Source organism: Balaenoptera borealis (genome assembly GCF_965194805.1).
Source record: "Balaenoptera borealis genome assembly, chromosome: 17".
Lineage (NCBI taxonomy): Eukaryota > Metazoa > Chordata > Mammalia > Artiodactyla > Balaenopteridae > Balaenoptera > Balaenoptera borealis.
The window spans coordinates 83,311,320-83,338,920 of record NC_138876.1 but is presented as its reverse complement, the minus strand read 5'-3'; the positions used below and the strand labels follow the sequence as shown (position 1 = coordinate 83,338,920).

The following is a 27,601-nucleotide window of genomic DNA, read 5'->3' as shown; positions in this document are numbered from 1 at the left end:
CCAGGCAAAGGCAGTGTGTGGACAGGTCGAGACACTGTTACTTGTACGTTTACCCACTCTTGGGTTTGCACCAAAAGTTTTAACAAGTTTTCCTTAAAAAAAAAAAAATAATAATAATCACTAAAGATAGAACAACTTCACAACATGTTACTTAGTAGTTAAATCCCTTAATAAGGTGAATCTTTTCTGAGATGCTACTAAGTTAATTTCACAAAGAGACCACTCCATTTCCATCTAAATTCTCTCCTAGTTTCAACTGGATAAAAGTCTTTAGATTGGAAAACTGCAACATGTAAATTAACAAAAAAACAGCAATGATCTTAGGAATGGGGGCTGGAAGTGCCTTGTTTTAAAAAGGTAGTGGGAAGTACTGTCTGCAATTCCATATGTGAAAAGCACTTTATACTCCTTGGACACCTATGTTTGCCAGATGCCTTTCACACTCTCCCATCTCACAAGCGGGAGGCAGGGGGCGGGGGCCGTGGGAACCGGGAAGGTCACCTGTGCGAGTGGCTCGGGCCCCCTGTGCGTCAGCACAAGCACAAGCGAGAGGAGGGACTCCTGGCAGCAGGGACAACTTTAGGCAAAAGACTCAAATGAATGGAATTAGAAGTTGGTCAACACTGCCCTGCGTAGCAGCTATTACCCAGGAGTAAGAGTGTGCCTGAGGAGAACGCCGCCCCCACGCGGGTACTCTCAGGAAGGAGCAGGGGTCCAGCGAGGAGGCGTGGGCCCTGAGGCTACTGATGACCGTCGCCTCGCCCGCCAGCCTAACGCTGGTCCCCCAAACGTGCCAACCCCTGCTTCAAAACGGCGGTAAGCCATGCTGTCCTTATTTTTCTTTACAGAAACAAGGAACAAATTTTTTTAAAAAACTTCCTGATTGAAAAATAACATGTTCATCGTAGGAAACCTGGAAAATACAAAAGGATAAAGAAAAATAGAAAGCCCCTGTATCATGACCTGGAACTACGCACCCACCTGCACCCCCACCTGCACCCCCTACATGCTGGGGTAGCCTCACCTCTCCGGCCTCAGCTGCCTCGTCTGTAGAGAGGTGACAACAATACTCACCTTGTTGGTTTTTGTAAGAAATAAATGACTTCATACACATTAAGAACTGAGAATAGTGCCACAGAAAATGTATAATTAAATGTTAGCTGCTAACCTTACTTTTTATTTTCTTCAGAGAGTCTTCTTTTTTTCCCCAAAGTTAATCCTTTTTAAAAAATTGTGATAAAATATATGCAACTACTGTTTAGAACCCTGGACTCCATTTCCTTTGTTCACCCATCAAGTGGCAGATTAAAGTACAGAAGTACAGGCCAGGCTTCGGCCAAGGGCGCCAATGAAAGGGCCTGAAAATTCAGGTCCCTGGAGGCAGGGTGGAGGAGCCCCGCCCAGGGAGGTGACCTGTGGGCTGCGGTGGCCGGGCAGGGCCCTGGGACCCCAGGTCACCTGGTGTAGGCCGCCTTCTCCTCCCGTGACATGCTGCTCAGAAGGAGCTCCTTCAAGGTGCAGGTGCTTTCGATCCATTCAATTAGCCCCAACCTGGAAGGAAAGAACAGTCATGAACACCCCTGCCCTCGCTTCTCTCGAACACAGTTCTTCCCTCACTCTCTCCACGAGGATGAACATCACGGGCTGAGCAGCGTCTGGGCTGTTGGCCTCTGTCCCGTGACACCTAGAACCCCAACCGTCACGGGACGCCCCCCTCCCCTTCCCGACAAAACCAAGCAGGCGCTTCCGGTCCTGTGACCCCGCGTCCCCATCGCCCGCAGGGGGCCCTGCGCACCTGGAGGTCATGGGCACCACGCGGTAGGTCGTCACCTGCAGGCCCCGCTGGCCACAGGCAGCGTCGCGGGCGAGCAGCCCGTTCATGACCTGGAGCAGCTGGAGGACGCGCTGGTCCTGCCGCAGGTCCTCCCCGCCCTTCACCAGGAAGGGGTACTCCCGCTCGTCGTGCCCGCGGACCACGATGCGCGTCGGTCTCCTGAGCGAGGCCATCACTCTCACCTTCAAAGGTCAAAGGAAGCAGCATTTTCGGGCGCAGCTGAGAGACCGAGGTGGGCCCGGGTCTCATCACCAGAGCGGGGGGCAAGGCCTGGGGCACGCCCTCCGGGGACCCAGGCGGGCAACAGAGCAAAGGACAAGTGAGGGCACCGAGTCTCCCGGCCCCTGTTCCCGCCCGGCTGCAGTGCCAAGAGGTGCCAGGTTCCCAGTGACAAGTTAAGTGCTTATAAACATGCGTCCTCAGGAACAAGCCACACACGACATGCCCACTTGCTACAGGGACTTAAGACTCGTACGTTTGAAACAGACACACACACACACACACACACACACACAGTTTATTTTTCGAGTTTACTAGGTCCTTAAACATGACTGATGTTGAAAGACTGGAAACATTATATTAAGGTCAGTAAATTCCCATCAGAAAACCTGCAACACAACCCTCAGAGAACCCCGTGCGCTTGAGACCAGCATGGGGAGTGAACCGTCTCTCCTCGAACCTGAGGAGCTGGCTGACGCCCAGCACCTACCCGCTCGTCGAAGCCGGCGATGCGAGCGTGGTACTCGGGCACCGGCTTCCCTCTGCCGTCGTACTGACCTGGGACAAACCACAGAAGCCTGACTCAGAGGCTGCACCCTGCACGTAAAGCACACCCCCTGGTCTAACAGGAGAGAAGCTTTAACGCAAAGTTTTCACTGGACGCATTCTTTCAAACGCTGCCGTTTCTCGGCTTGACAGGCTAGCGGACACGCTTCCCATTCGGGTGGCGCAGACAAATGCGAACAGGGACGGCAGCGCCCCGGGCGAGCACCTGTGCTGTTGCCAGCAGAGTCAAGCTGCATGTCAGGAGGCTCCGTTTTCGGGAGTTTTCTTGAAACGCATGGTATGTGATGCGCAGCTGTTAATAATAACAAAGGAAAGTGTTTCTCCGAATCCCTTTCTCCCCACTGGAATAAGGACCTAAGCGACCACAGTGAAACACTTGGTCTGGCAAATCCCACGGTGAAGACAGGGCGGGTCCTCAGTGCCACGAGCGTCCCTCCTGCCGGCACGGCGTGTGCCATCATCGCGCCGCTTTAGGTGGGACCAGCGCACACCCCACAAAGCAGCGTGCAGGCACACCGCGTTTTACTGCACTTCTCAGATGCTGCGGTTCTTACAAATGGAAGGTCTGTGGCAACCCTGAGTTGTCAGGAGACGGTTAGCATTTTCTAGCAATAAAGTGTTTTTTAATTCAGGTACGTACATTGCTTTGAAGACACGATGCTACTGCACGTTAACGGACTACAGTATACTGTAGACATAACTTTTATGCGCACTGGGAAACCACCTGCTTTAATTTGTTCTGCTGCGGTGGTCTGGAACTGAACCCGCAGCATCTCTGAGGTTTCCTGTATTTCATTTCTGAAGAAAAGTTATTCAGGGGCAATGCGTGGGTAGGTTCAGAGGACATGACCAGCTACCGTTATTAGTAGGTGGACGTCTGAGCACTTGTCTTCACCGGGAATATCACTAGACATTTAGTAAGCGTACTATTCATAGTAATTACAGATTTTCCTAATGATGAAAAGTAGGTGGAATTTAAAATTCTGTTTAAAAAAAGAAAACCGTCAAGATCCCGATTTCACCACCTTCGAATCAGAAGTCCCCGCTCCGGCACGACTCTCCTCAAAGCACCCTGCTGCCTCCGCCGCCCCCGAGGTTAGTAACTCACCAGGAACCTCGAGCGCATCCCTCAGGAATTCGGCCCTGAAGCTGCTCATCCAGGGCGAGAGCTCCTTCAGGTTCCCCGGTGCCTTCGAGCCCCTGCTCATCCTCCCGAGCAGCGAGCTGGTGACGGTGCAGAAGTCCTGGAGCTTCATGCCAGGGAGCTTAGAGCCTCCTCTCCCAAAGTGGGTATCAAATTCTTTCCCAAAAGCCTGCAATTAATGATAATTTACCTTAAAGATTAATGTTTAGTTGAACTTCTGAAAAAGTTCTAGGCTCACGAATCTTTATAATAAACAGGCGCTCAAGTTGTATTGGTTTTTTTCTACGCTTTTAATTGATAGTTTCACTCTCCTTGAACGTTTCAACAGTCTTGAAGCACAGCAGCCTGCCTTTTGTTTTTGTCTTTGTGCCCCTTTGAGAAGATGGAAAGGATGACAGTCAGCGGTGACTTCTGGGCATAAATTCTTAACAAGGGCTTTAAACACTTGGGAAAATCCTTTAACCTCTGCATCCGTTGTACAGCTGCTGATCTGCACCATCATGACAACGGGAGTAATTAGGAACAAAGTACAAAATAAAGGACATAATTCAATAGAAATGAACAGCCCAGGGACTTCCCTGGTGGCGCAGTGGTTAAGAATCTGCCTGCCAATGCAGGGGACACGTGTTCGAGCCCTGGTCCGGGAAGATACCATATGCCGCAGAGCAACTAAGCCTGTGCACCACAACTACTGAGCCTGCGCTCTAGAGCCCACAAGCCACAACTACTGAGCCCGTGCTCCACAACAAGAGAAGCCACTGCAATGAGAAGCCCGCGCACTGCAACGAAAAGTAGCCCCCGCTCGCCACAACTAGAGAAAGCCCACACGCAGCAACGAAGACCCAAACACAGCCAAAATTAAATAAATAAATAAATTCTAAAAAAATGAACAGCTCAAAGTTCTTCCTCAGAGCAAAGAGAAAAACATAAGAAAAAAACACTCTCCCTTAGTGAGGGTCTTTCAAGCCATTATTTTGGATCAAGAACCAGTATAAATAGCATTTGGGTAAGTTGTATTTCTAGAAGCAGTTATTATTAGAAGTTCCTTATCTTGGAATATATCAAATCATCCTTTGTATTAGTTTCTACTCAAATATTTATTTAAATTATAATCCTGATATCAAAATTAAAAAAACAAAACTCAAGAGTATTACTAATGGTGACCTAATAGTTGTCAAGGTTCACCTGATCATCTTTAATTAGAAATGTTTTCCCAAATGCAGAACTAACCCCACATCATGAGTCTGGTATAAATGAAATATAAGCTCTGTTTTAGACAAGCCACTACAGGAAAACTAACATACATAAAACACAGTTCTTCCTTGATCTATAACTGGACTAGAAGTACAGAAACAGTCTGCAGTTCTTAGACTGCAGGGAAAGATCAGCCCGCATTTCCCAGCATAACCAGCACCAGCACTGATCCAAATGGCATAATGCCCCTAAGGGCCCCCTAGAGTGAAACCTGAGGCAGTTCTGTTTTAGTGGATTAACAGTTTAATTAACCGACGCAAATTATGTGCCGATTTGGTACGAAGCAGAAAGTTCCGGATGGACTGTCCCAGGTACTAGGAAGCAAGCTCCGGACAAACCACGGCTGCAGCTGCGGGGAGCTTTCTGCGGGGGGCTCGGCCCTGCTGGGCGGTGGGCTGAGCTTGGCCGGGACACAGCCCGCCAGGCTGCGGTTTCCAGGGCAGGGCCGACGGGCAGGCCCCCAGCCCCTCCGCGGGAAGCTCAGGGCGACCCCTCTGCCGCCCTCTCGGTCGGCCCTGGGCCCGCCCGCCGCAGGCTTAGCACAAGCGGCGGGGCTCAGAACAAGACCTGGCGAGCCCCGGACCCTGGCCGATCCCACACGCCAACCCTGCTGAGGCCGCCACCCCTGCTGCCCGCCCGCCGCCCGCCGCCCGCCGGGACTGCTGCTGCTGCGCCGCGACGGCAGCGGCTGGTGCGGCCCCAGCTGGGGACAGGGCGGACGCCAGCGCCTTCCCGCCGACGGCTCCTGCTGTGGCCGCGGGCCCGCCGCCCTTCAGTACCTTCTCGGGGCGTGGGTTTCCCGCCGGGGAGCTGCAGTCACTGGGCAGCAGTGCTGTGAGGCCGACCGGATAGGACGTGGGCTCGAACGCGTGTCATAAAATGCAGTGCGTGCCGAGGTTTAGGGTTCACTGTCACGTGAGACACAGCCCGGGTCACAGCAGGCAGCAGGTAGTCCTGTCTGTTCCCACAGTCAGACCATTAACGGAAACTCCGCGAAGGAGGGACGCCTGCCGCAGCCCTCGCCCTGGAGATCAGAACCGCCCCGCCCGCGCATCCGGACAGAGACGCCGGCGCCGGGCTCCGCCTCCGCGGGCAGAGGTGCGCGCAGTCAGCCCCGCCCCCGAGGCCGAGTCAGGACGGCGCCCGGAGTCCCTGCGCCTACCGCACGGGAGCGCCGCTCGGCGGACGCGGGACACACAGGCCGCGGAGCAACCGGCAGCACCCAGCGGGCAGGCACCGGCACGGGCTGCAGCACGCGCGCCGCCGAGCGAGAGACGCCGGGCCCCGCGGGACTCGTCCACACGGAAGGTCGGGCCGGCAGGGCAGGGAGGGGCGGGGACGGGGCTGCTCCGGGGAGCGGCGGGAATACAGCGAGCCCTCGGGCGCCGCACACTGTGGCCGCACGCGCGGCAGGCCACGTGACCTACGTCTCACTGAAGCAGCACTTGGTACACCGGCAAGGGGCAAAGACGCTCCTCCGCACCAGAGACGCGCGACTGGTGAGCTCCCGGGCTCCTGCACGCTCTAAAGCTTCTTGAGGTTTCGCGAACAGAAGCGGTTTCACCAAATTGTCAAAAGGAACTCAGCGTGACAAATGCAGGAGAGGCGCACACAGGTGCTTTAGGCAGCGGAGGGAGGAGGCCCACCCCCGTCCGGGGGGTGGGGGGGGTGGGGGTGGGGCCCAGACTGGGGGGGGGCAGGCGGGGAGCACCGCGTGCATTCTCTCCCTTCCAAGTCTGGAGCAACTTTGAAACCAGAGCGGCCCCGTGAGCTCTCGGAGCCTTGGACAGGGCTAAGTGCTCACAAATGGTTACAACCTGCGGCAAATACAAACGTTTTCCTGGTCTGATACCCAAATCACTCTGAGAATTAAAAACATTAAACTACACATAACCTTCATATCTAAGAATCTGGCCATGAAGAACAGAATGTAATAGAAACCCTGAGGTTTTACCTGTGCCCCACTTGCCACTATCTGACCTAAAAATACGCCATCAATATCTCACAGAAAGACAAGGATCTAAGGAAAGTTTACAAATTCAACGACATTTTAAAACCAGAAGTATTAACAAACCAGCAAATAGAAGCCCTCGTCTTCACAATGACTCTGTAATCACCAAGCGGCTGCCGCCCCACCCCGTACCTCGATAAACCTCCTTCGAAAACTCCCGACACCCGGAGCCTGTGGGTCTCCCAAGGCTGCGTACATTCTCTCATACATCCTCTCAATGTTCTTCTTATTTACGGGGTTCTTTTCTAGTTCAAGCTTGATGTCCTCCGTCCAGTCCTGTGCAGAAAAAAAGACACGTCAAGCTGGACTGCAGGCAGGTTGCACTGAGCCCGTGTCTTACGTGTGGGAAGCGGTTAACGCTACCTTAAAGAGCATCTCAGGGCTGGAGAGCTGCTCCAGGGCGTTAATGAAGTCCTGAACCACTCCTTCTCGATCTAACTTAGCTTTAATCCTACAAAAAATTACCAGGTTTAGGTGCTCAATCAAACATCTTCCAAAGATCAAGGCCTATAATTGTTATGTATATATAATTATATTTATATATAAAACAATACATAACCAACTACATAGTCTAGGGAAGGAGCAATTTAAAAATTATCTCCAAAACAGATGAAGCACAAAGTGTGTCCTGTGTATCAAGAGATGAGGTGAAAGCAAATCCTCAACATTTTGGTGCACACAATCTAAAGTTAAAAGGCCCCCTTCTCAACAAACTTTCAACATTTCTCTTTCCTTTCTTTCTTTCTAAGGAACCAATCACGCTGCAGCTGCCTCTGCTGAGACACAGGAGGGCATCACAGGGTGGGTGGGCGCACGGCCGGCCCATCAGCGAGCCGGGACGAGGGCTGTGCCCCCCAGCCTTGTCCCTCGGAAGCAAAACGCTCTAAATAATGAGGCAAATCAGCTCCTGACAGAGAAGGGCAACTAAAATGCCGTGCGTTTACCAAGTATTCTTTCTGAAGTAAAACACTGCTGCCACTCTGGCAACTGTCCTTACTTACAAATCAACTGAAGAAGCAGAAAGGGCGACACGTGGGCAGTTTACTGACTCCTAATGAAGAAGGGGGGGCTTCCCAGAGATTTTAAATTACAGAACAATTTCAGGAACTGATTCCAAAAAGCATCTCATCTAGTCCGTCTCAACCAACAGATTACTAATGGTTAGCATAACCGTCTCATGAATAACATTTTAAGATGAACTGTGTTTACAAAAGGAAATAAACTCTACAGCCAATGACACACCAGGGCAGATGCACCCAACAAACAGACATCTAGGCCTCCTGCCCTCCACGGCAGCTCTAATTCATCTGAGGACACACATAAGCGTCCCTGTGTCTGCTTTGACCACAGACGTTTTGATAACCTTTCAGTGTTGGATGGACCTAATTTTTCTTGTGTCACCTGGCCACAAAGTCCTTGCTCTTATGGCCAGCAGAAGTGTCTCTGAAGGAATAGCTTTCACTGCTTATTGTGAACGGGTACACGATGGCCTGCGGGTAGTGGTCGGCGATGTCCGCCACGGTGCGCTGGACGGCGACCCCCTCCTCCTTGTCCAGCAGGGCCACCATGTGGCCGATCCAGCCGATGAACTGCCAGCAAGGAATGGAAGACATCTGAAACAGAGAGCCGGGACTTAGTAAGGAGTGAAACATGCAACGTTCTTCCCTTACAGAAGTATTGCGTGTCCAACATCCAAGTATAGCTGTATTTGCTACCGTCAGTATAAAAACAGACGTGTAGACAGAAAGTCTTCTCAGCCCTCGCAGTTCCGACCCACTGGGAACCATCGATTCTTCCAGGCCTTTTCAGGGCGTGTACACGTGGACTCTTTCTTCAGAAGAATGGAATCGGAGGAAACTTGCTGTTGCTGGTTTTTCTTAGATCTACCTCATTCCTTTTAACAGCTGTACCATATTCCGCTTCATTTCACAAGTGCTCTATAATGAACTTTTAGGGTATTTGCAATTTTTGCTATCCAGATACTACTACAATGCACAACCCTATATGTTTATGTCTTTGTACTTGTGCTATATACCCATAGGAGAAATTCCTAAATGAGTTCCTAAATTCCTTTTTACTTTTAACGTGAACGTTAACAACTGTAAAAAACTTTGCTAAATTTCCCTCCAAGAAGATTTTTCAAATTTCCACTTCTAAAAGTGTAGTAGAGATCAACTACTTTACAAAATCCTTTTCGACACTGGACGCGATCAATTTTTAAAATCTACTGTCAATCTGACAATTTAAAAAATCTATTTTCAATCCGAGCAGTGAAAGATATCTAATTTTAATTGGCATGTCTCATCATTAGTGAGGCTAAGCAGTCAGCGTTTACCTGCATTATGTGCTTTAACCGCATGTGCGTTGCCTGTTGCTACGAGTCTGTCTGTTGTGGACAGTGGAGACGGCTGCTCTCCGTCTCCAGTATGTGTTGCAAATATTTTTCTCCCAGTTCTTTTTTTAACTTTGTATATGGCATTTTTTTAATGATAGAAGCGTCAAATTATTTCCCTCTATAGCTCCTGGCTTTTGTCTCTTAACTCCAAGACCGTTTTCAAATTTTGCTCAGGTTTTCCTCTAATGCTTTTCCAGGTGTTTATTTCAAGATAAACTCCGCTGTGCTTGGAATGCTGGTATAAAGCCAGGAAGCACAGGAGGCTTGGGGGCCCTGAGTGCAAGGCCAGCTGCCCATCTCAAGGGTCATGACAACATCGACCCACCACTCCGTTCATTTCCGCACAAATTCAAAATGTTATTTTTATTGTATACAAGTATGATTTGGGGGAAAAACAAAACCATAACTTACTGAAATATTTCTTTACTTATCTTTGAGGAAAATGCATGTGTACTGCATTTCATACCGAATTGACTTTAATCTCCTGTGTAGGACCCACTGAAAACCCTCAGCCGTCCAAGCGCACAGAGAACTGACCGCGGCTCGGCGACCAGCACCGTCTACAGACCTGCCGTGCGCCCTTTCTCAACCATCACGGCATCGACTCAAAGCCTGGCCCCGCCTTCCAGTTAAACATCCACAGAAGTCGCTAAGGAGCCTTTCTGATAACCCTCCCCTTTTTCCCCGCCGCGGCCCCAGTGGAGAGGCCGGCACGGGGTGAGAGCGGGCAAGCGGGACGTGGGGCAGGAGCCCTGGGGGTTCCCGAGACGTGGAGCGTGGGGGGATGGCACCTGAAACGTCCCCCTTGCCTCGCTGCCGAACAGCGACCTGAGCGTGAGGCCCCCGGACGCACAGGCGCAGCCCAGCCCTGAGGGGCAGCCCGCTCCGGGGCGCGGGACTCACCGCCTCCCGTCCCGGTCCTTGTTCAGACGCGGCCTTCGTGTCAACACCCACAGAGGAAAGTGGGTGCGTGGGAACACTCGCTTACACGGTTTTAAATGACATATGTTGTTGGGATGGAGCAAAGCTCGGTGGTTAGGAAAAGCCATGAACACACGCGCCCCACACAGCACATCCGTTAGTCCGGTCAAGTCCCCTTTGCTAGAAGGAAGACACCGACCTCTCTGGTCATCAGGCTCAGGGTCTCCTCTGGATACTGCTCGACAATCTGGAGGAGTCTGGGGAACTTCAGCCGGGCCTCGCTCGAGTGTAACTTCAGAGCTTTCAGCATTTTGTCCACCACGAGGGCTGGATACGTGTGCAGCTCTGCAGCGTCCAGGACTACCGGGGACAGGAGAGGAGACATGTGGTCACTACCCACACACAGACACGAGTGGCAGACTCGGCGCCGGCTGCTCTCCCCCAGGCTTCCTTTCTAACAACTACTGCAGCTCAGCACACGGTCTCGGACCGCGTGTAAGAGTTCCTCTCCGACGCTGACCTCTGCTACCGGGTGAAGCAGTTAGCTTCCTGGGCTGGAACACGAGGGGCGGCCGCAGGAGCTGGTCAGACACGCGTCAGGGAAGCAGACGGAGGGAGGGGACAGAGACGCCCAACTCCGGCCCCACGCCAGTCATGGGGCGTGGCCACGTCACTGCCTCTTAAACAGACAAGCCGTCTCTCAGAACACATGCCATTGAAAAACACACAGGAGACCACGGGACCTGCAAGGCCCTACGTCTCCGGCTGGCACGCGCGGGGCTCACCGGGGGGGCCCTCCTCCTGCTTGCGGAGCCGCTGGTCACAGAACTCCACCAGCGCCAGGCAAGCCGCCACCAGCCCGTGCGCAGGCTCCTGGCCCCACGCCGGGTGCCCGGCCTCCTCCTGTGCCGCCGTCCGCACGGCCTCGGAAAGGTGCTGGAATGCTCTCTGGTACAGGCCTGCCGCAACCTGGAAGGCAGAGACCCCGGCAGGCTGTGAGCGGGACCAAGCTTCCTGAAGACCCTGCCCCCCACCGGGACCCGTCAGCCACCGGTAAACAGAAAGCCACTCGAGGGCAGAGCCAGGTCCGCCTGGACTGGGAAAGAGACGCCAGCCCCGCGCCACCTCGGCACCTGAAAACCAACGCGGGGCAGGGCTCAGGAAGGGCTGGAGGCTGGGGACACAAGTGACGCGGGGAGCACGTGGGAACTCACGAACATACAGAACCACCTGAGAAACGCCAACAAAGCAGGTGCTACATAAAAAAGCAGAAAAGCTGATTCTTCCCACAAGCTAGCGGGGTGTCTGAATGGAGACTGGTGGTGAGATTCCACTAACAAAATTCATGGGAGAACCGTCCACATCAATCCAACACAGACTTCTCGTTATTAACACTAAAAGAAGGGTGTCGTTCAAATAAACAGGAAACTCAGGGAGTATGTCATTTTTCCAATAAGAAACCTGACTGCGTGTAACTGTCAAATATGTCTTAAAAACACAAAGCGAGACTTGTCGTTTCTTTCGTGTAGCGGAGCCTGCGCGGTCGAGACAAACACACGACGCGAAGAGCTCAGGCTCCCAGCGTCACTACCTGCTCGGCATCCTCTGAACTGGATCCCGAGAGCTCCACGACGCTCCTGGCCTTGCTCTCCTCGATCCCAGCGAGGCAGAGGGGCTCGCTGCTGAGAGCGTCAGCCATGATCCTGTACGTTGTGCCCACGAGAACGTTATGGTCACGGGAAGCCGCAACATTTCTGCTCAAGTAGCTTGACGTGTTCTCACCTGCTGGATTACACACACGCACACACACGATTTTTTGAGAACTGAGCGACGTAAGTTAAAAAGAAGATATTCATAGTGTTCAAAGGTTGTTTTCTATTAAGAAACTAAAAGAAATCTTGAAGGTGTAAGAAACTGACTTCAGCCGCTGGTGCGAGAACCTCCTGAACTCACTCACGTTAATGGAACGTGTTCTCTGTCAGCAGCGACCAGCCCACCGCGGCTCAACAATCAAAACATCACGTAAACTTTCACTCAAGCATCACCCTTCTGCATTTTGTCCAAGCACTTCTTTGTGTTACAGAGAGCAGAAAGGGCGCTTTCTAACGCATTCGTGCATGTACATCAGTAACCCAGATTTTTAAACTGACGCTGTCCCCTGCAGCTGATAAAGCAACAGAGACCACCGCAGTCCAAGATCGAATACTATGTCCGGCCGTGTGGCTCTGGGCAAGCCCACAGCGTGCAGAGGCCGAGACGAGAAAGGGCCGCCACCCAGCAAGCCCTGCAGCCACACCACCTGCTCATCCAGGAGACGCTGACTTCACAAGGCTGTGACCAACGACAGCCAGCTGTTATCACGAGAACTAACTGTCATCTTAATGGCAGCAAACTCAACCTCCTCCCCCCATCGCCCCCCCAGAAAAGCCTACAAAAAATAGTTGCGCAGTCATAGGATCATTTTCTGATCCTGGGATCAACGTGGAAAGTGCTTCCCCGTCCTGCTCAAGACTCGGGCTCGGGACCAGGCGGGAGGCCGCGGGAAAGCCCTGCCGTGCACCTGGGATGTGCGCACGAGACCCGGGACCCACACACGGGCTTCCCCCTCAGCCTTACAGGCCACGTCATCACAGACAGAAGAACTGAGGAGGAAAAAGGCTTTCGTGGTTAATTTTTTTAGGCAGTTCTTGTATGTAAACATAAAGTTTTCAAAATAATTAAACTATTACACCCAAAATTTGGCTAAGTCTTAAACAGAACGTTTTAAACTTCAACTGTAGTCTACAGATGAAGAAATAAAAGCTCCAAAAGTAGTATTACTAAGATACACAGTACCTTGGCTCCACATGTTTGATAAATATTTAATAAAAGTTTTACAAAATTTAATTCCCAACTGTCAGATAAAGCAGCACAAAGAATACTGTGAGAAGACACGCAGCCACAACACCAACTGTGGGGGGAGAAGAGCCTCGTACCCAGCAGGGACACCGTCCTCAGCATCGCGCAGAGCTGCTCGGGCCGGCGCTGGGCCCGGGCCCGGCTGTGGCTCAGCCGGCAGTAGCTCTGCACCCACCTCACGAGCCAGTCCTCCCGTGTCTTTGACTCTCTGTGCAGCTCCTTCAGCAGTTTCAAGGCAAGCGAGAAATTATTCTGCACGGCAGAAGAGAGAAAGCGGAAAGATGACACAGGAGGATAATGAGAAGTCAAGTCACTGTACAAGAGGAGCTTCTCACTGGCCTTCAGTGACCCATCACCTTAGCTTTATCGCCGGGCCAGATACACAGTCCAGGGTCTCCAGGACACTCACGCAGCGGGGAGCCCATCGCTGCCGTCTGATTCCGGGACTCTGTCGTCCGCCAAGAAACCCTCCATCCACAGGCATTTGCTCCCCTCCCCCAGCCCCCAGCGACCACAGCCTTCTGCCCCGGGTCTGCCTATTCTGGACACTTCCTATCGAGGGAGTCAGGAGATGCGTTCTGATTCTGTGTCTGCTGGTGTGTAGCAGAACTCCACTCCTTGCTGTGGCTGAGTAACATGCTGCTGCATGGATAACCACAGTTTATTTATCTATTTATCTACTGATAAACTTCCGGGTTGTTGCCACCTTTTGGCTATTTTGAATAATGCTCTTTTTTCTAATTTCAATGAACATAAAGAATCTGTATACAAATTTCTGTGTGGACGTTAAGTTTTCATTTCTCTTGCGTATATACCGAGGAGGGGAACTGCTGGGTCAAATGGTAACCCTCTGGCTTTTGGAGGAGAGCTGCCAGACTGATTTCCACGGTGGATGCACCGCTCACCTCCCTGCACGGAGGGCCGCCCCTCTACTCCAGCCGTCCCGTGGGTGTGCAGCGGGACCTCGCTCTGGTCTGACCTACATCCTCCTGATGACTCGTGGTGCTGAGTGTCTTTTCTTTCCTTCTTTCTCTCTCTCTCTCCCTTTCTTTCTTTCTTTCTTTCGCCATGCGACACGGCTCGCGGGATCTTAGTTCCCCAACCAGGGATCGAACCCGTGCCCCCTGCAGTGGAAGTGCGGAGTCCTAACCACTGGACCGCCAGGGAAGCCCCCTGAGTGTCTTTTCATGTGCGTACTGGCCACTTGTGTGTCTTCTTGTGATAAATGTCTATTCAGATCCTTTGCCTGTTTTCTCGCTGGTTTGTTGGACTTTCTGTTGTTCGGTTGTGAAGAGTTATTTATGTATTCTGGATAAGCAGACCCTTACCAGATACATGATTTCCAAAGATTTCCTCCCATCATATGGGTTGTCTCTTCACTTTCTCGAGTGTGCCGTCCGAGGCACAGAAGTTTTTAGGTTTAATGCACGATTTCTCTGTTCTTTACTTAGTTGGCTGTGTGGGGACGTCTTTTACGTCTAAGTCTCTGCTGAGCTTCGAGGACACTGACATCAGTCCCGTGAGTCCTTGTTACGACCCTTCCAGCCACTCAGGCCGGAAGTCCCGTCACCCCCGTCATTCCTGCGGTCTCTGGCCTTGTTATATCTGCGTCGAAGAGTGTACCTTTCACACAGTTCTCATCCCACCAGCACGTCCAAGGCCTTCGATGGCCTCCTGGTCGCCAGTCCCTGGTTCTGGGCCACACGCTCCACAGTCCACCTCAACCCAGCACCACGAGACAAGCCCTCCGCCCACAGCAGCCGCCACGATTCCCGGTTTCTCCCTTTGGGATTTTGTTTAACTGTATCTCAGCGCCTCCCTCTCCTGCCGCCCCAAACGCCTCCGGGGCCCTCCATGGAGCCGTCCTGCCCCTCTCCTCGTGCCCCGCCCCCAGAAGTGGGGCGCACCCACTGCACCCCTCCTGGGATGTGCCCCCCACTTCCTGCTGAGAGGCCACACGCACCGCCTCGGCCATGTGCCCCGGACCACGGCCACTCCCCGCTGCACCCAGAGCTAAGGGGATGGAGGGTACAATGGCCAGGGCCTTCTGGAAAAGAAGCATCTCCTTTTTCTCTGCAGGAAATAGTGAGGGAAGACACTACCTGATTCCAGAAAGGCTCAGTGGGGAGGGGGCACGACCTGAAACACCCAGAGCACCCACAACTTCAAGGGGAGAGCCTGGGGAGGCCAGGCGAGGGAGCAGGGCCTCCTCGGTGGAGTAGCTGAGAGCGTCTGAAGGCCAGCTCCTCCAGAACTGAATGCAGGGAACTGACAGAGTTACTTCCTTTATTCACTTAGGCTGCTGTTATTGGAAATACAAAAATTCCTGATACAAGACCCATCTCAAGGAAAAACCTATAAATGAGCCTTTAAACCCACAAAACAGAAATATTAATTATTTGTACTAGAATAATATTCTTTGCTTTATAATAGCAATCAATATAGGGTCATTAAAACAGCAAGCTCCCCTAGTATATCCAAATATGATTTAATTACATGAAAAATATAATTTAATACAGTTGAAATGCCTATATGTGACTTTTAAGCAAACTGCACTTCTATCAAGAAAGGATCTTATTATCAAATGATAGATTTCCACAAACTAAACCTAAATATAATTTGTTAATAACTACCTGGCAAGTATTCATTTTGTTAAACAAGAGAAAATCTGTATTAGATTTATTTTCTTTATAAGTAAAGCAGAAAATAATCATTTTGAAGTGATTAACAAGTGTATAATAAACTTTAGAGGCTTTCTGGAAAAGTTTAAGTATTTCTTCAAGTGTACTTCCTTATAGAGAGAGGAAAAAAAAAAATACTAACTCCTCAATTATCCCTAAGCTTCAGATTTTAAAGAAAAGCTAAGTTTAAAGAACGCCAGTTCCGGAGCGTCTGTGGCCCGGGCGCGCCCACCTGCTTCCGCGCGCTCTCCACCATCCGCAGCCTCATGGAGAACCTGCAGCTCGCGATCAGAGACCGAGCGTCTTCCTCCACGGCCTCCACGCCCACCCCGTCCGCATCCTCACTCACACCACCGTCGTCCGGAAGGAGAGGGAGCTTCTCCTCTATTTTGCTGAGAAAGAAACATCTACATGAAACAAAGAAAAATAAGAATTAATGCCAGACTCATAAAAGAAATCTCTGACATTCAGGAAGCTGCTGGATAGCATTCAGACAGAAATGCTACAGTTGTTAAAATTTTGCTCATTTTTTAGACTATACATGTACACTCTCAGAACTGGACTTAACCCCCATTTTAATTAACCAGCTCTTGGAAGATCACTGAGGATATTTCAACACAATTTTCCAGACAGCATCTACTGCTTCTGCCTCCACAAAGTAAAGTATTAACACTCACAACCTGCTCTCTTAACAAATGGACAGCACACCCTGTGTTGAGTCAAAACCATTTTTCTCCTTTTATCTCCAAATCTAAGGTCTTCATCACATAGCAGCAGACAGGCTATAACCACTGAGAACAGTGGCTATATCACGTGTACGGTCAGAAGGTTATTCTGATTTGTATCATAAGTTTACATATTTGACTTGGTTCCCATGATTTTACTTTCATTATTTTCATTGTCAGTAACACGGACAAAGGACCTGAACATACAAAATTCACCCCAATTAATAATCAACTAACTTTCTGTGCATCTGCGGACTAATTTCAATTTTCTTAGAAACACTGTGGCCAGATCAACTAGCAAGTCTCACATCTCTCTTGCTTATTTTTTTCAGTTTTTCCCAACATGCAGCCTCCCCAGCCACGGCTCTGCTCCTGTACTCCTGACCCCATGACCACCACACAAGTGCCCCCTTCCCAAGAGCTAAACAAGCGAAGGTGGTGGACCCTGGGTGCTGGGTAAAACCTGGAGAAGCAACGCGTGAACAGGAATGTCACCCTGCAGTGTGAACAAGGGCCTGGGCTCCCAGAAAGGGGGGCAGCAGGTGAGGAGGACACGGCATCACCACCGAGAAGAGTGCATTCCACTCCACGCGGCAGAGTAGCCAGGAAGTCCCAGAGGGAGGGCACAGGTGAAACAAAGGTGGTACCCGGCATGCTCTTGTGTCAGCCCTCGGAGGAAGGAGCCCGGAAAGAGCCATCTTGGTAAAAGTGACAGAGCCCTGGCTCTGGAGAGGCCGCAGGAGGCGCCGCAGCCGCCCTTCTGCTGGTGACAGCTAGAAACGGGGTAGCATGCAATCACAACCACCCAGGGGTCTGAGGGTAAGTAAAAGACGGCCGCCTTCAAGGACGCGGAAACCAGGAGAAGGTTCTGCCACTGCGGTGAGTGCCCTGCTTTTCTCTGTCTTCTCCCAGTTCTGCCACAAGGACAACCACGACGTGGAGTGTGGCAGCCTGAGTACGAAGACTCTGAAAGAAGCAAGCCCTGTTGTACTGTGCCTGGAGGAAACAAAGGCTGCAGAGGGCACCCTGCAGGGGACAGAGCAGAGAAGGGAGCCTCTAGCTCTGCACAGGAAGCAGCGTGGGCCACGGCCACCCCGCGACGGGCGCGTGTGCAGGACTGACTTGAGAGCTGAACTGAGACCTGAGCCTGCAGAAAGCGAGAGCCCAGGTGCAAGTCTAAGGGGCCGGCTGCTGCAGGGGCAGAACAGCCCACGTCCCCTGGGAGCTGTAAAGGAGCTCAGTCTGCACACTTTCTAGGACACAAGCCAAAATTCACTGAAATCCAAAGAACCAAGAAAATGTGCCTGTTTTCAGTGAAAAGGACAGTAAGCAGATGTCGACTCTGAGACGACCAATAGGTTGCAAAGGTCATACAAGGACCTTTAAACAGCTATTTTAACTACCTCTAAGAGGTCAAGAAAAATACACATGGAATAAATGAAAAAGTAGGTATCTCAGCAGAGAGGGAGTGTAGAAAGAGCCAAATAGAAATTTTACTGAAAAGTACCTGAAATAAAACTTTCACTAGACAGGCTTAAAAGAGGAAACAACAGTGAGTTTGAAGACAGATCAATAGAAATGATCTAATCTGAAGAATAAAGAGAAAAAAGATTGAATAAAAGTGAACCTGTGGGACAATGTCAGAAGGTCTAATACATGTGTAATTGGCATCCCACAAACAGAGAAAAATTGGGGCAAAAAAAATACTTGAAAAAACAATAACAGAGGGCTTCCCTGGTGGCGCAGTGGTTGAGAATCTGCCTGCCAATGCAGGGGACACGGGTTCGAGCCCTGGTCTGGGAGGATCCCACATGCCGCGGAGCAGCTAGGCCCGTGAGCCACAACTACTGAGCCTGCGCGTCTGGAGCCTCTGCCCCGCAACAAGAGAGGCCGAGACAGTGAGAGGCCCGCGCACCGCGATGAAGAGTGGCCCCCGCTTGCCACAACTAGAGAAAGCCCTCACACAGAAACGAAGACCCAACACAGCCAAAATAAATAAATAAATAAATAAATAAATAAATAAATAAATAAATAAATAAATAAAATCCAGCCATTCATATTAAAAAATAAATAAATAAATAACAGAAAATTTCCCGAATTTGGTGACATATATGTACAGATTCAAGAAGCTTGGTGAAGCTCAAACTGGATAAATTCAAAGAAAACCATACATAGACACATCATAATTAAACTGCTGATAACCAACAATAAAAAAAAAAACAATCTTGACACCAGCCCCCAAATATGACACATTACATATTGGGGAACAACCATATGAACAAGCATGACTTTCCCTTCGGAAACATAGAGGACAAATGATCCCCCAGTATTCTATACCCCGAGAAAATATTCTTCAGGCATGAAGTGAAATAAAGACACCTCAGACAAAGGAAAAGCAAGAGAATTCATCACAGGCAGACCTGAATTCCAAGAACTGCGGAAGGAAAATCTTCAGCTGAAGGGAAATATTAGAGGAAAACTTGGATCTTTAGGAACAAATGATGAGCATCAAAACTGGTGAGTGCGGGGACGTCCCTGGGGGTCCAGGGGTTAAGACTCCGCCTTCCACTGCAAGGGGCGCGGGTTCCATCCTGGTCGGGGAACTGAGATCCCACATGCCATGCAGCGTGCCCCCCCCCCGAAATAAAAAAGGAAAGGAAAGGAAAAAAGAAAGAGAGAGAGAGAGAGAGAGAAGGAAAGAAAGAAAAGAAATGGTGAGTATATAAGACTGTTCCTTGTAAGTTCTGAATCATGTTAGACTATTTAAAGCAAAAATATATTATCTGTTAATATTTTCACTGTTGCTTCATATATATATATACATATATGAAGTACACACGTGTCAATATGTCTTTACTGCAACATAAGCTAAAATGCACATTTCATCAGGAAGACACAGCAATTATCAACACGTATGTGCCTAATAACTCAGTTCAAAATACAATGAGTAAAAACAGAATTAAAAGGCAAAACAGACAATTCCACAATCACAGTAGGAGGTTTTACAATCCCAATCTCAGCAGCAGATGGAACTAAACAAAAAAATCACTAAAGACATGGACGATCTGAAAAACACAATTGACCACCTCTATCTAAATGAAAATTATAAACATTATGTCCAAGAACTGCAGAATATACAGGATTTTCAAGTGCGCATGGTATATTTACTAAAGTAGACCATACGCTTGGTCATAAAAAAAGTCTCAATAAATTTAAAAAGGCTGAAACCATACAGTGTGTGTTTATAACCACAAGGAGTTAATTCAGAAATCAATAAATAAGAGACACAGAAAACTCACTTCTAACTATTTCATGGATCAAAAACCGTGCGCCACAACTACTGAGCCTGCGCTCTAGAGCCCGCGAGCCACAACTACTGAGCCCGCGAGCCACAACTACTGAAGCCTGCGCGCCTAGAGCCCGTGCTCCGCAACAAGAGAAGCCACCACAATGAGAAGCCCGTGCACCGCAACAAAGAGTAGCCCCCGCTCGCCACAACTAGAGAAAGCCTGCGCGCAGCAACAAAGACCCAACACAGCCAAAAATAAATTTTTTTTAAAAAGCAACATATTATTACATCATGAACACAGCAAAGACAAGTGATGTCACCACACCACAAACAGCAAAGATGAGTGACATCATCCAGATCGTGACACAGGTCGTTCTCGACCTCGGTCCCCCTCACAGGAAAACCAACCAACAACATTCAAGGACGAGACAGCACCGGGAAAACCCCACAACACGGGGATGAGGCGTAAACAGCCCCACACCCCGGGGACTGCGAGGGACTCCACTTCAAGGGTGCGAGAAGCAGCCGCACTGGGACCGCAACCGGGGCCCCCGAGCCTACAGTTTCTCCAGCGGGAAGACAAAAGCCCAGGGCTGTGGGTCTCACCTCCCAGGTTCCCACCGCGGGGCTCAGGGTGTGACAGAAGACGGGGTGGGGCTTACAGCCACCAGGGCTGGGATCCTGCCAGCGGCCCCAGCAGAGCCCAAGCAGAATCCTAACCAGTGGCTTCGCGTGCCTGAGCCGACACGGCGGCCCAGTCTGGCCAGGGAGCTGGGCAGGGCGTGCGTCTGCCCGATTCAGGACCCAAACAACGAGCCTTGCTGGCCTGGAGCGTGTTCTGCCCTCTGCCTGGGCAGGGAGCTCATTCACAGCCCCACCCACCTGACTGGGAAACCCTGCTCACAGCAGCACGTGGTCAGAGCGCCTGCCGGTGGACAGAGCCGGGACACTGGCCCAGCAGGCCAGGGAGCATGGCTCACGGTTCTGTTCCATTTGGTTCCCAAACAAGAGTCTGGCCAGCCGGGGGCCTGCGTGGTGGCCCCTCGCGCACGGGCAGGGAAACCAACTTGCCGAAGAGCCTTCAGCTCGCCTAGCCGGGGAAGCTCACCAGAGCACATGGGAAATCCCACAGCCCAGTGACAGTGGCGCTGGAGCCCCTCCCTTCCCGTCTGCAGAGTCAAGCCGGTGGCCTGCCTAGCCAGGGAATTCGCTGTGTGGTCTCGACTGATCTGGGTCCCCAGGCGATGAGTTATGCTGGCCCTGGGCCAGCTTGGCTGCCTCCCCCGACCCCCCGGGGCGGTGCCCCACCTACTGCTGCGCGTGGCACCCAGTCCCACCACCTAGGAAGCCTGACCAGAGAAGGCAGGCAACACAGAGCCACCCTACAGCTGCGCTGCGGCAGGACCCCAGTCCTACCCAGCTGTCCTGGGCCAGCGGCACCCCGAGCCCCAAGCTCAGAGCTCAGGCAGCAGCCTCACCCCAAATACACAACAGCAGGCCCCACCTGCCCAAGGAAGCTACCAGCTGACACGTCCAGGGCCCCAGGCTGAGCTGACTGGTGAAAGACTATCTCTGCAAAGTCTGAACAAGACCATTTACTCAGATGCGTAGATACCAACATAATGAACCAAGGATCATGAAAAATCAGCTAACCATGATGCCACCAAAGGAAACTAATAAAGCTCCATACCGGACCCTAAAGAAATGGAGATCTATGAACTGTCGGGCAAGAATTCAGAATAATCCACTTAAAGAAGTTAGTGAACTACAAGAAAGCACAGACAACTAAGTGAAATTAGGAAAACAATGCATGAACAAAATGAGAAGTTTAACAAAAAGACAAAAACCATCAAAAAAAACAAAAACAGAAATCCTGGAACTGAAGAATTCAACAGAGAGCAGCTTCAAAAGCAGATTCGACCATGCGGCAGATTCAATGAAATTATCCAGTCAGGGGAGCAAAAGAAAACAGAATGGAAAAGAGTGTAGCAGAGCATAAGAGAAACAACACACCCATTATAAAAATCCCAGAAGGAGAAGAGATAAAGAAAAAGACAAAGTGCATTTAAAGCAATAATGGTTGAAAACTTCCCTAACCTGAAGAGAGAAATGGACACCCAGATCCTTGACTCCCAAAAGACCCCAACGATGCAGGGGGCCGGGGTTCGATCCCTGGTCAGGGAACTAGGTCCCACGTGCATGCAGCAATTAAGAGTTCGCGTGCCACAACTAAGGAGCCCGCGAGCCACAACTAAGGAGCCCATGTGCTGCAACTAAGGAGCCCTCGAGCTGCAACTAAGAAGCCTGCCTGCCGTAACTAAGGAGCCGGCCTGCCGCAACTAAGGAGCCCACCTGCTGCAACTAAGACCCGGTGCAACCAAATAAATAAATAAATATTTGGAGGGGAAAAAAAAAAGAGCCCAAGTAGGTTGAATCCAAATAGGGGTACACCGAGACACATTACAACTGAAGTGTCCAAAGTCCAAGACAAAGACTTTTGGAAGCAGCAAGAGAAAGGCGACACGTCACACAAGGGAACCCTCCCACCCTCCACCCCCCAGCCCCCACCCAGTAAGACTATAGGCGAAGTCCTCAAAAGAAACATTTCAGGACAGGAGAGAATGGGGTGATACATTCAAAATATTGAAAGAAAAAAAGAACTGTCAACCAAGAATACTGTATCTGGCAAAGCTCTCCTTCAGAAATGAAGAAGAGAGAAACAAAAGCTGAGGGAGTCCATTACTAGACCTGCCTGCCTTACAAGAAAGCTAAAGGGAGTTCTTCAAGCAGAACTGTGATGCTAATTAACATCCCAGAAACATGCGAAGTTAGCATATAACTCACTGGTAATGGTAAATATAAAACCAAAGTCAAATTCTCTAACATGGCAGTGGTGGTATGTAATTCACTGACAACTCTAGTTTAAAACTTAAAAAACAAATGTATTAAATATAACCATAACTTCAATAATCTGGTATTGGATGCATGATATAAAAATATGTAAACTGTAACATCAATAACCTAAAATGTAAGAGGGATGAGGACACAAAAGCATAAAGTTTAAGAATGTTATCACAGTTAAGTTGTTATCAGCTTAAAATCAGGTGTTACAAGATAGTTTATGTAAGTCTTGTGGTAAACACAAAGGAAAAAACTGTAGTAGTTACACAAAAGATCACGATAAAGAAGTCAAAGCACACCAAACAAGAAGTCATCCATCAAATCACACAAAAAGAGAACAGGATAAGCAACAAGGGGTAATGAACCCACAAAACTGTCAGAGAACAATTAACAAAATGGCAACAGTAAGCCTCACCTACTGATAATTACTTCAAATGTAAATGGTTTAGATTCTCTAAGCGATTAAAAAAAACAAGATCCAGGGAGTTACCTCGTGGTCCAGTGGTTAGGACCCCTGGCACTTTCACTGCGGTAGCCCAGATTCAATCCCTGGTCAGGGAACAAAGATCCCACAAGCCAGGAGGCACGGCCAGAAAAAAAAAAAAAAAGATCTCCAACGATATGCTGCCTACAATACACTCACTTTCGCTCTGAAGACACACTGACAAGAGTCAAGGGTGGGAGAGATATTTCAAGCAAATGGTAACCTAAAAAAGCAGGGGTAGCTATACTATACCAGACAAAATAGATTTTAAGCTAACAATGGTAAAAAGATACAAGGAAGGTCATTACATGATGATAAAGGGGCCAATTGCCAATCTGTCAAGAAAATACAACGATTGTAAATATTTATGCACCCAACAATGAAGCACCTAAGTATATAAAGCAAATACTAATAGAACTAAAAGGAGAAATAAACAGCAATACAATAATAGTTGGGGGTTTTAATACCGCTGTCAACAATGGACAGATCATCCAGACAGAAAATCAATAAGGAAATAGCAGATTTGAACAATACCATAGACAAAATGGACCTAACAGACACACACACAATAAAGCAGAAAAACAACACGACCAATTAAATAGATGCAGAAAAAGCATTTGACAAAATTCAACACCATTCATGATAAAACAAAACTTTCAGAAAATCAGTATATGAACAGCAAATAACCAGAAAATACAATGAAAAAAAACCCTCCATTTACAACAGTGCTGAAAAAACCATACATACTTAGGAGCAAATCTAACAAAAGACAGCTAAGATCTCCAGATGGAAAAAATACAAATCTTTGAAATTAAAGAGGACCTAAATAAACAGAGAGACATACCACATTCATGATTTGGAGAACTCTACACTGTTAAGACAGCAATTCCCAAAGTTGATCTAGAGTCAACAAAATCCCAACCTCTGTTTTTCTTTTTTTCTTTTTTCTCTGGTAGAAATTGATAAGCAGATACTAAAATGTATATATAAATGTAAGCAACATAAAATAACCAAAGCAGTTTTCATAAAACAAAGTTGGAGAACTCACCCTATCTGACTTAAGACTTACTATAAAGCATCAGTAATGAAGACAGTTTGATATTGTGAAAAGATATGCATATAAATCAAGGAACAGAACAGAGCATTCAAAAACAGACCCACAGACATAACCGTCACTGATTTTCAGAAAAGGTGCCGAGGCAATTCAGTGATACAAAGTAAGACTTCTGAATAAATGGGACTAGACAACTAGATATCCATATGGAAAAAGTGAGCATGTATCCCTACCTCATACCATCTACAAGAATTATCTTCCACTGGATCATAGACCTAAATGTAAGAACTAAAACTACAACATTTCTAGAAGGAAACATAGGAGGATAATTTTGCAAGATGAGCCTGGAGGGACTTCCCTGGTGGCACAGTGGTTCAGACCCCATGCTCCCAATGCAGGGGGCTCAGGTTTGATCCCTGGTCAGGGAACTAGATCCCACACGCATGCTGCAACTAAGGAGCCAGTGAGCCACAACTAAGGAGCCCACCTGCTGCAATTAAGACCCGGCACAAGGCTGGTCTGGGCTAAAGTCATCCACAGACACAGAACACGGAGGAGTAGGTCTCATCAGAAGCAGGATACAGGCGTGTCTCAAAGCATCTCCCACATTGCTTGTTAGTTGCAGAGGAAAAAACAGGCCTTGTACACCAGAAAAGACCAGACACAGTATTAACCAGGCAATCAACACTGCTACCACCAGTAAAAGGCAGGTGGACACTCTGTGCTTCCAGATGTGATACCACAGGACGAATACTCCACTTAAGTGGTATTCTGGCTATGGGTATTTCACCTGAAGATAATCATGAGGCTACACAGCCAAACCCAAACAGAAGAAAATTCCTCAGAAGTGTCAGTGTCATGAAAGATGGCTGAGGAACTGTTCCAGATTAGGGGAGACCAAAAAGATACATCAACTAAATGTGTACATGACTCTGCACTGGATCCTGTCTTAAAAGACAAATTGCCTTAAAGGACGTTAATGGGACAACGGACAAAACTGAAATTGAGGCTGTAGATTAAAATGAAAACAGAGAAGTTACTACTGTACTGTGGTTCTAAGAATATACTCTTTTTCTTAGGAAAGGTACACCGATACAAACAGAGGTAAAGAAACAGACGTATGCAACTTACCCTCAAATGGTTCCGAAAATAAATATATGTATGTGGAGAGAAAGAAAAAAATGCTAACGCGGCAACATGTTAAAAAATGTTAAAAAAAAAAAAAAGTGTATCTGGGTAAAAGGTACACAGGAGAGTTCTACCTTTCTTGTAACCTTTCTTATAAGTAAGAACTTGTCTCAAAATAAAAAGTAAAAAAAGTTTGAAAAATAAAACGTATAAAAAGTAAAATTTTAAAAAGCTGTAGTATCAGAGGAAACAGGGTCCAACAGCAAGAACGCCAAACGTGGGGTCACAGTCCTTCAGTCCTACTGACTGTGTGTTTTTGAATAAAATAACTCACAACCGCTCTGGCTCTATTACCTCTTCTCCGACACATATGGTTAATACCTGCCTAGGATTACCCAGGGCCGTTACAGGTGAGGAGAAGAATCTCAGACCCGGCGAAGTGATGAATACAGCACGTAACAGAGCTGGGAGGTAGGAGGTGGGAGTGTCAAAAATCCAGGTTATAATAACAGAATAAGAGGAAGTCGTTAAGCAGTATCTTCTTTGCTGCCATGTCACTCGCCCACATTCAGCCCTGAGACAGGAGCTGGGGGGACGCCCCTGCCTTCTCTCACCGCCCAGCACGGAATGGACCAGGGGACAAAGACGCACGGAGAGTACTGTCAGAACAACCTCAGTGGAAATTGGCCCACGAGGCTCAGACCCCACATTTGTCTAAACCACAGTTTGGGAGAAAAGCTATTCTGGCAACTTCAAAAAAGAATCGACATTCAACTCAGAAGGCTCAACATCTCACCGATTCGTGATGACGTCATCCCAGACGTTCATGGGGTCCATTTTAGCATCCGGATATCTACTTGTCCAGGTTTTTAGAAGCCTCTTAAGGGGAAGGTGAGATGACATATTGCCTAAAAATAATATCAGAGTGTGACTATGTCCACGGCTCAGTGACCAGACCACCTTACAAAGCGCAGCTGTCAAATTTCTTGTCCAAATTTAAATGTTTTGTCTTATCTTTCACAACAGGAGCAAAAGCTACCATATTTTAAATATTCTGGCATTAAAACTCAATTTCTTCGGGCCATAGAGGGAAGATGAGGAAATAAACATACACAACTTTTACATTTAGCACAGGTCCACAATCCTCCATCCACGATTCCAAAATCTAAAAAGCACGGAAAACTGACATGTTTTTCACAGAGTTGCAGCCAACTTTCCTGTTTGCAAAATCTGATCTGAATCATCACAGGGCAACTTACAGTCTGTTTACGCCACTCGTGGGGACACCCACCCGGGCGGTGGACAGCCATCAGTCGTGGGCTGACGGGCCACTGCACACAAGGCCCAACCCAGTATGCACACAAGGTTGCCGGTGATAACCCCCAAACGACCTGGCCTCGAGGGCTTCGGAAAAGGGATTCAAGATAATCCTCAAGAAATTTAAATTTCACACTGCTAATGTTTAAAGCTTTGGTTTTCTTTCAGCTTAAATCACAGCCCTGAGCTCAAAATCTGGATCCTTCATGTATTAGCTTAGGCAAGTTATTTAATCTCTGATGCCCTATAAAACGGGGAGAAAGGATCTACATCTCATAAGGCTGTTATAAAAACTAGGTAATATAGAGAAAAGAGATCAACATAGCTCCTGGGAGAATACATCATTAATAATATGTACTTGAAACATCATTCTCCAAATTTAAAACAGAGAACAGCTAGGTAGATAGTTCTGAATACCAATTCTTATTAGTACTCCGAAAAGCCTACAAAACTGAAATTCAGATTTCCAGTCAAGACGTTACCTCTGACTCTGCGTGGCCTCCCATCAGCACCAGGATAAAACCTCCTCGTCGGCGGCAGAAAGGCCTTCCAGCTCCGGGCATTGCCGCCCTCGGCCGCACCTTACCAGTTGGCACCCAGGACAGAAGCTCTGGCACCTCAGGGTCAGGCCTGCCTTCTGCGAGCCCCTCTCTTCCGACCACGCCCAACTCGGGGTCCTGCCGGCCAGGTGCTGTCACCCCAGTTTCTCGTGGGGCCCTGGACCTGCCTCTGCCTCTGCGGGTGCCATGTGTCAGACCACTACTCCTTGGAAGCTTCTC

At 49.0% G+C, this 27,601-nt stretch overlaps 1 protein-coding gene across 13 annotated transcripts in view; it reads right to left on the bottom strand.

Annotated features, from left to right (window-relative positions):
* PRKDC (protein kinase, DNA-activated, catalytic subunit) overlaps positions 1-27,601 on the bottom strand; it is a 152,519-nt gene that overhangs the window by 5,581 nt on the left and 119,337 nt on the right. For 8 of the 13 annotated variants that reach the window (XM_082364137.1, XM_082364131.1, XM_082364141.1 and 5 more), the window contains 13 exons: positions 26,302-26,413; positions 16,157-16,331; positions 13,321-13,495; positions 11,937-12,130; positions 11,131-11,314; positions 10,545-10,705; positions 8,431-8,642; positions 7,393-7,480; positions 7,162-7,305; positions 3,729-3,933; positions 2,544-2,611; positions 1,796-2,016; positions 1,459-1,551 (listed from right to left, as the gene is read on the bottom strand). In XM_082364137.1, the coding sequence (XP_082220263.1) occupies positions 1,459-1,551; positions 1,796-2,016; positions 2,544-2,611; positions 3,729-3,933; positions 7,162-7,305; positions 7,393-7,480; positions 8,431-8,642; positions 10,545-10,705; positions 11,131-11,314; positions 11,937-12,130; positions 13,321-13,495; positions 16,157-16,331; positions 26,302-26,413 (2,032 nt within the window). The other 5 variants (XM_082364136.1, XM_082364133.1, XM_082364134.1 and 2 more) reach the window with 3 other exon arrangements.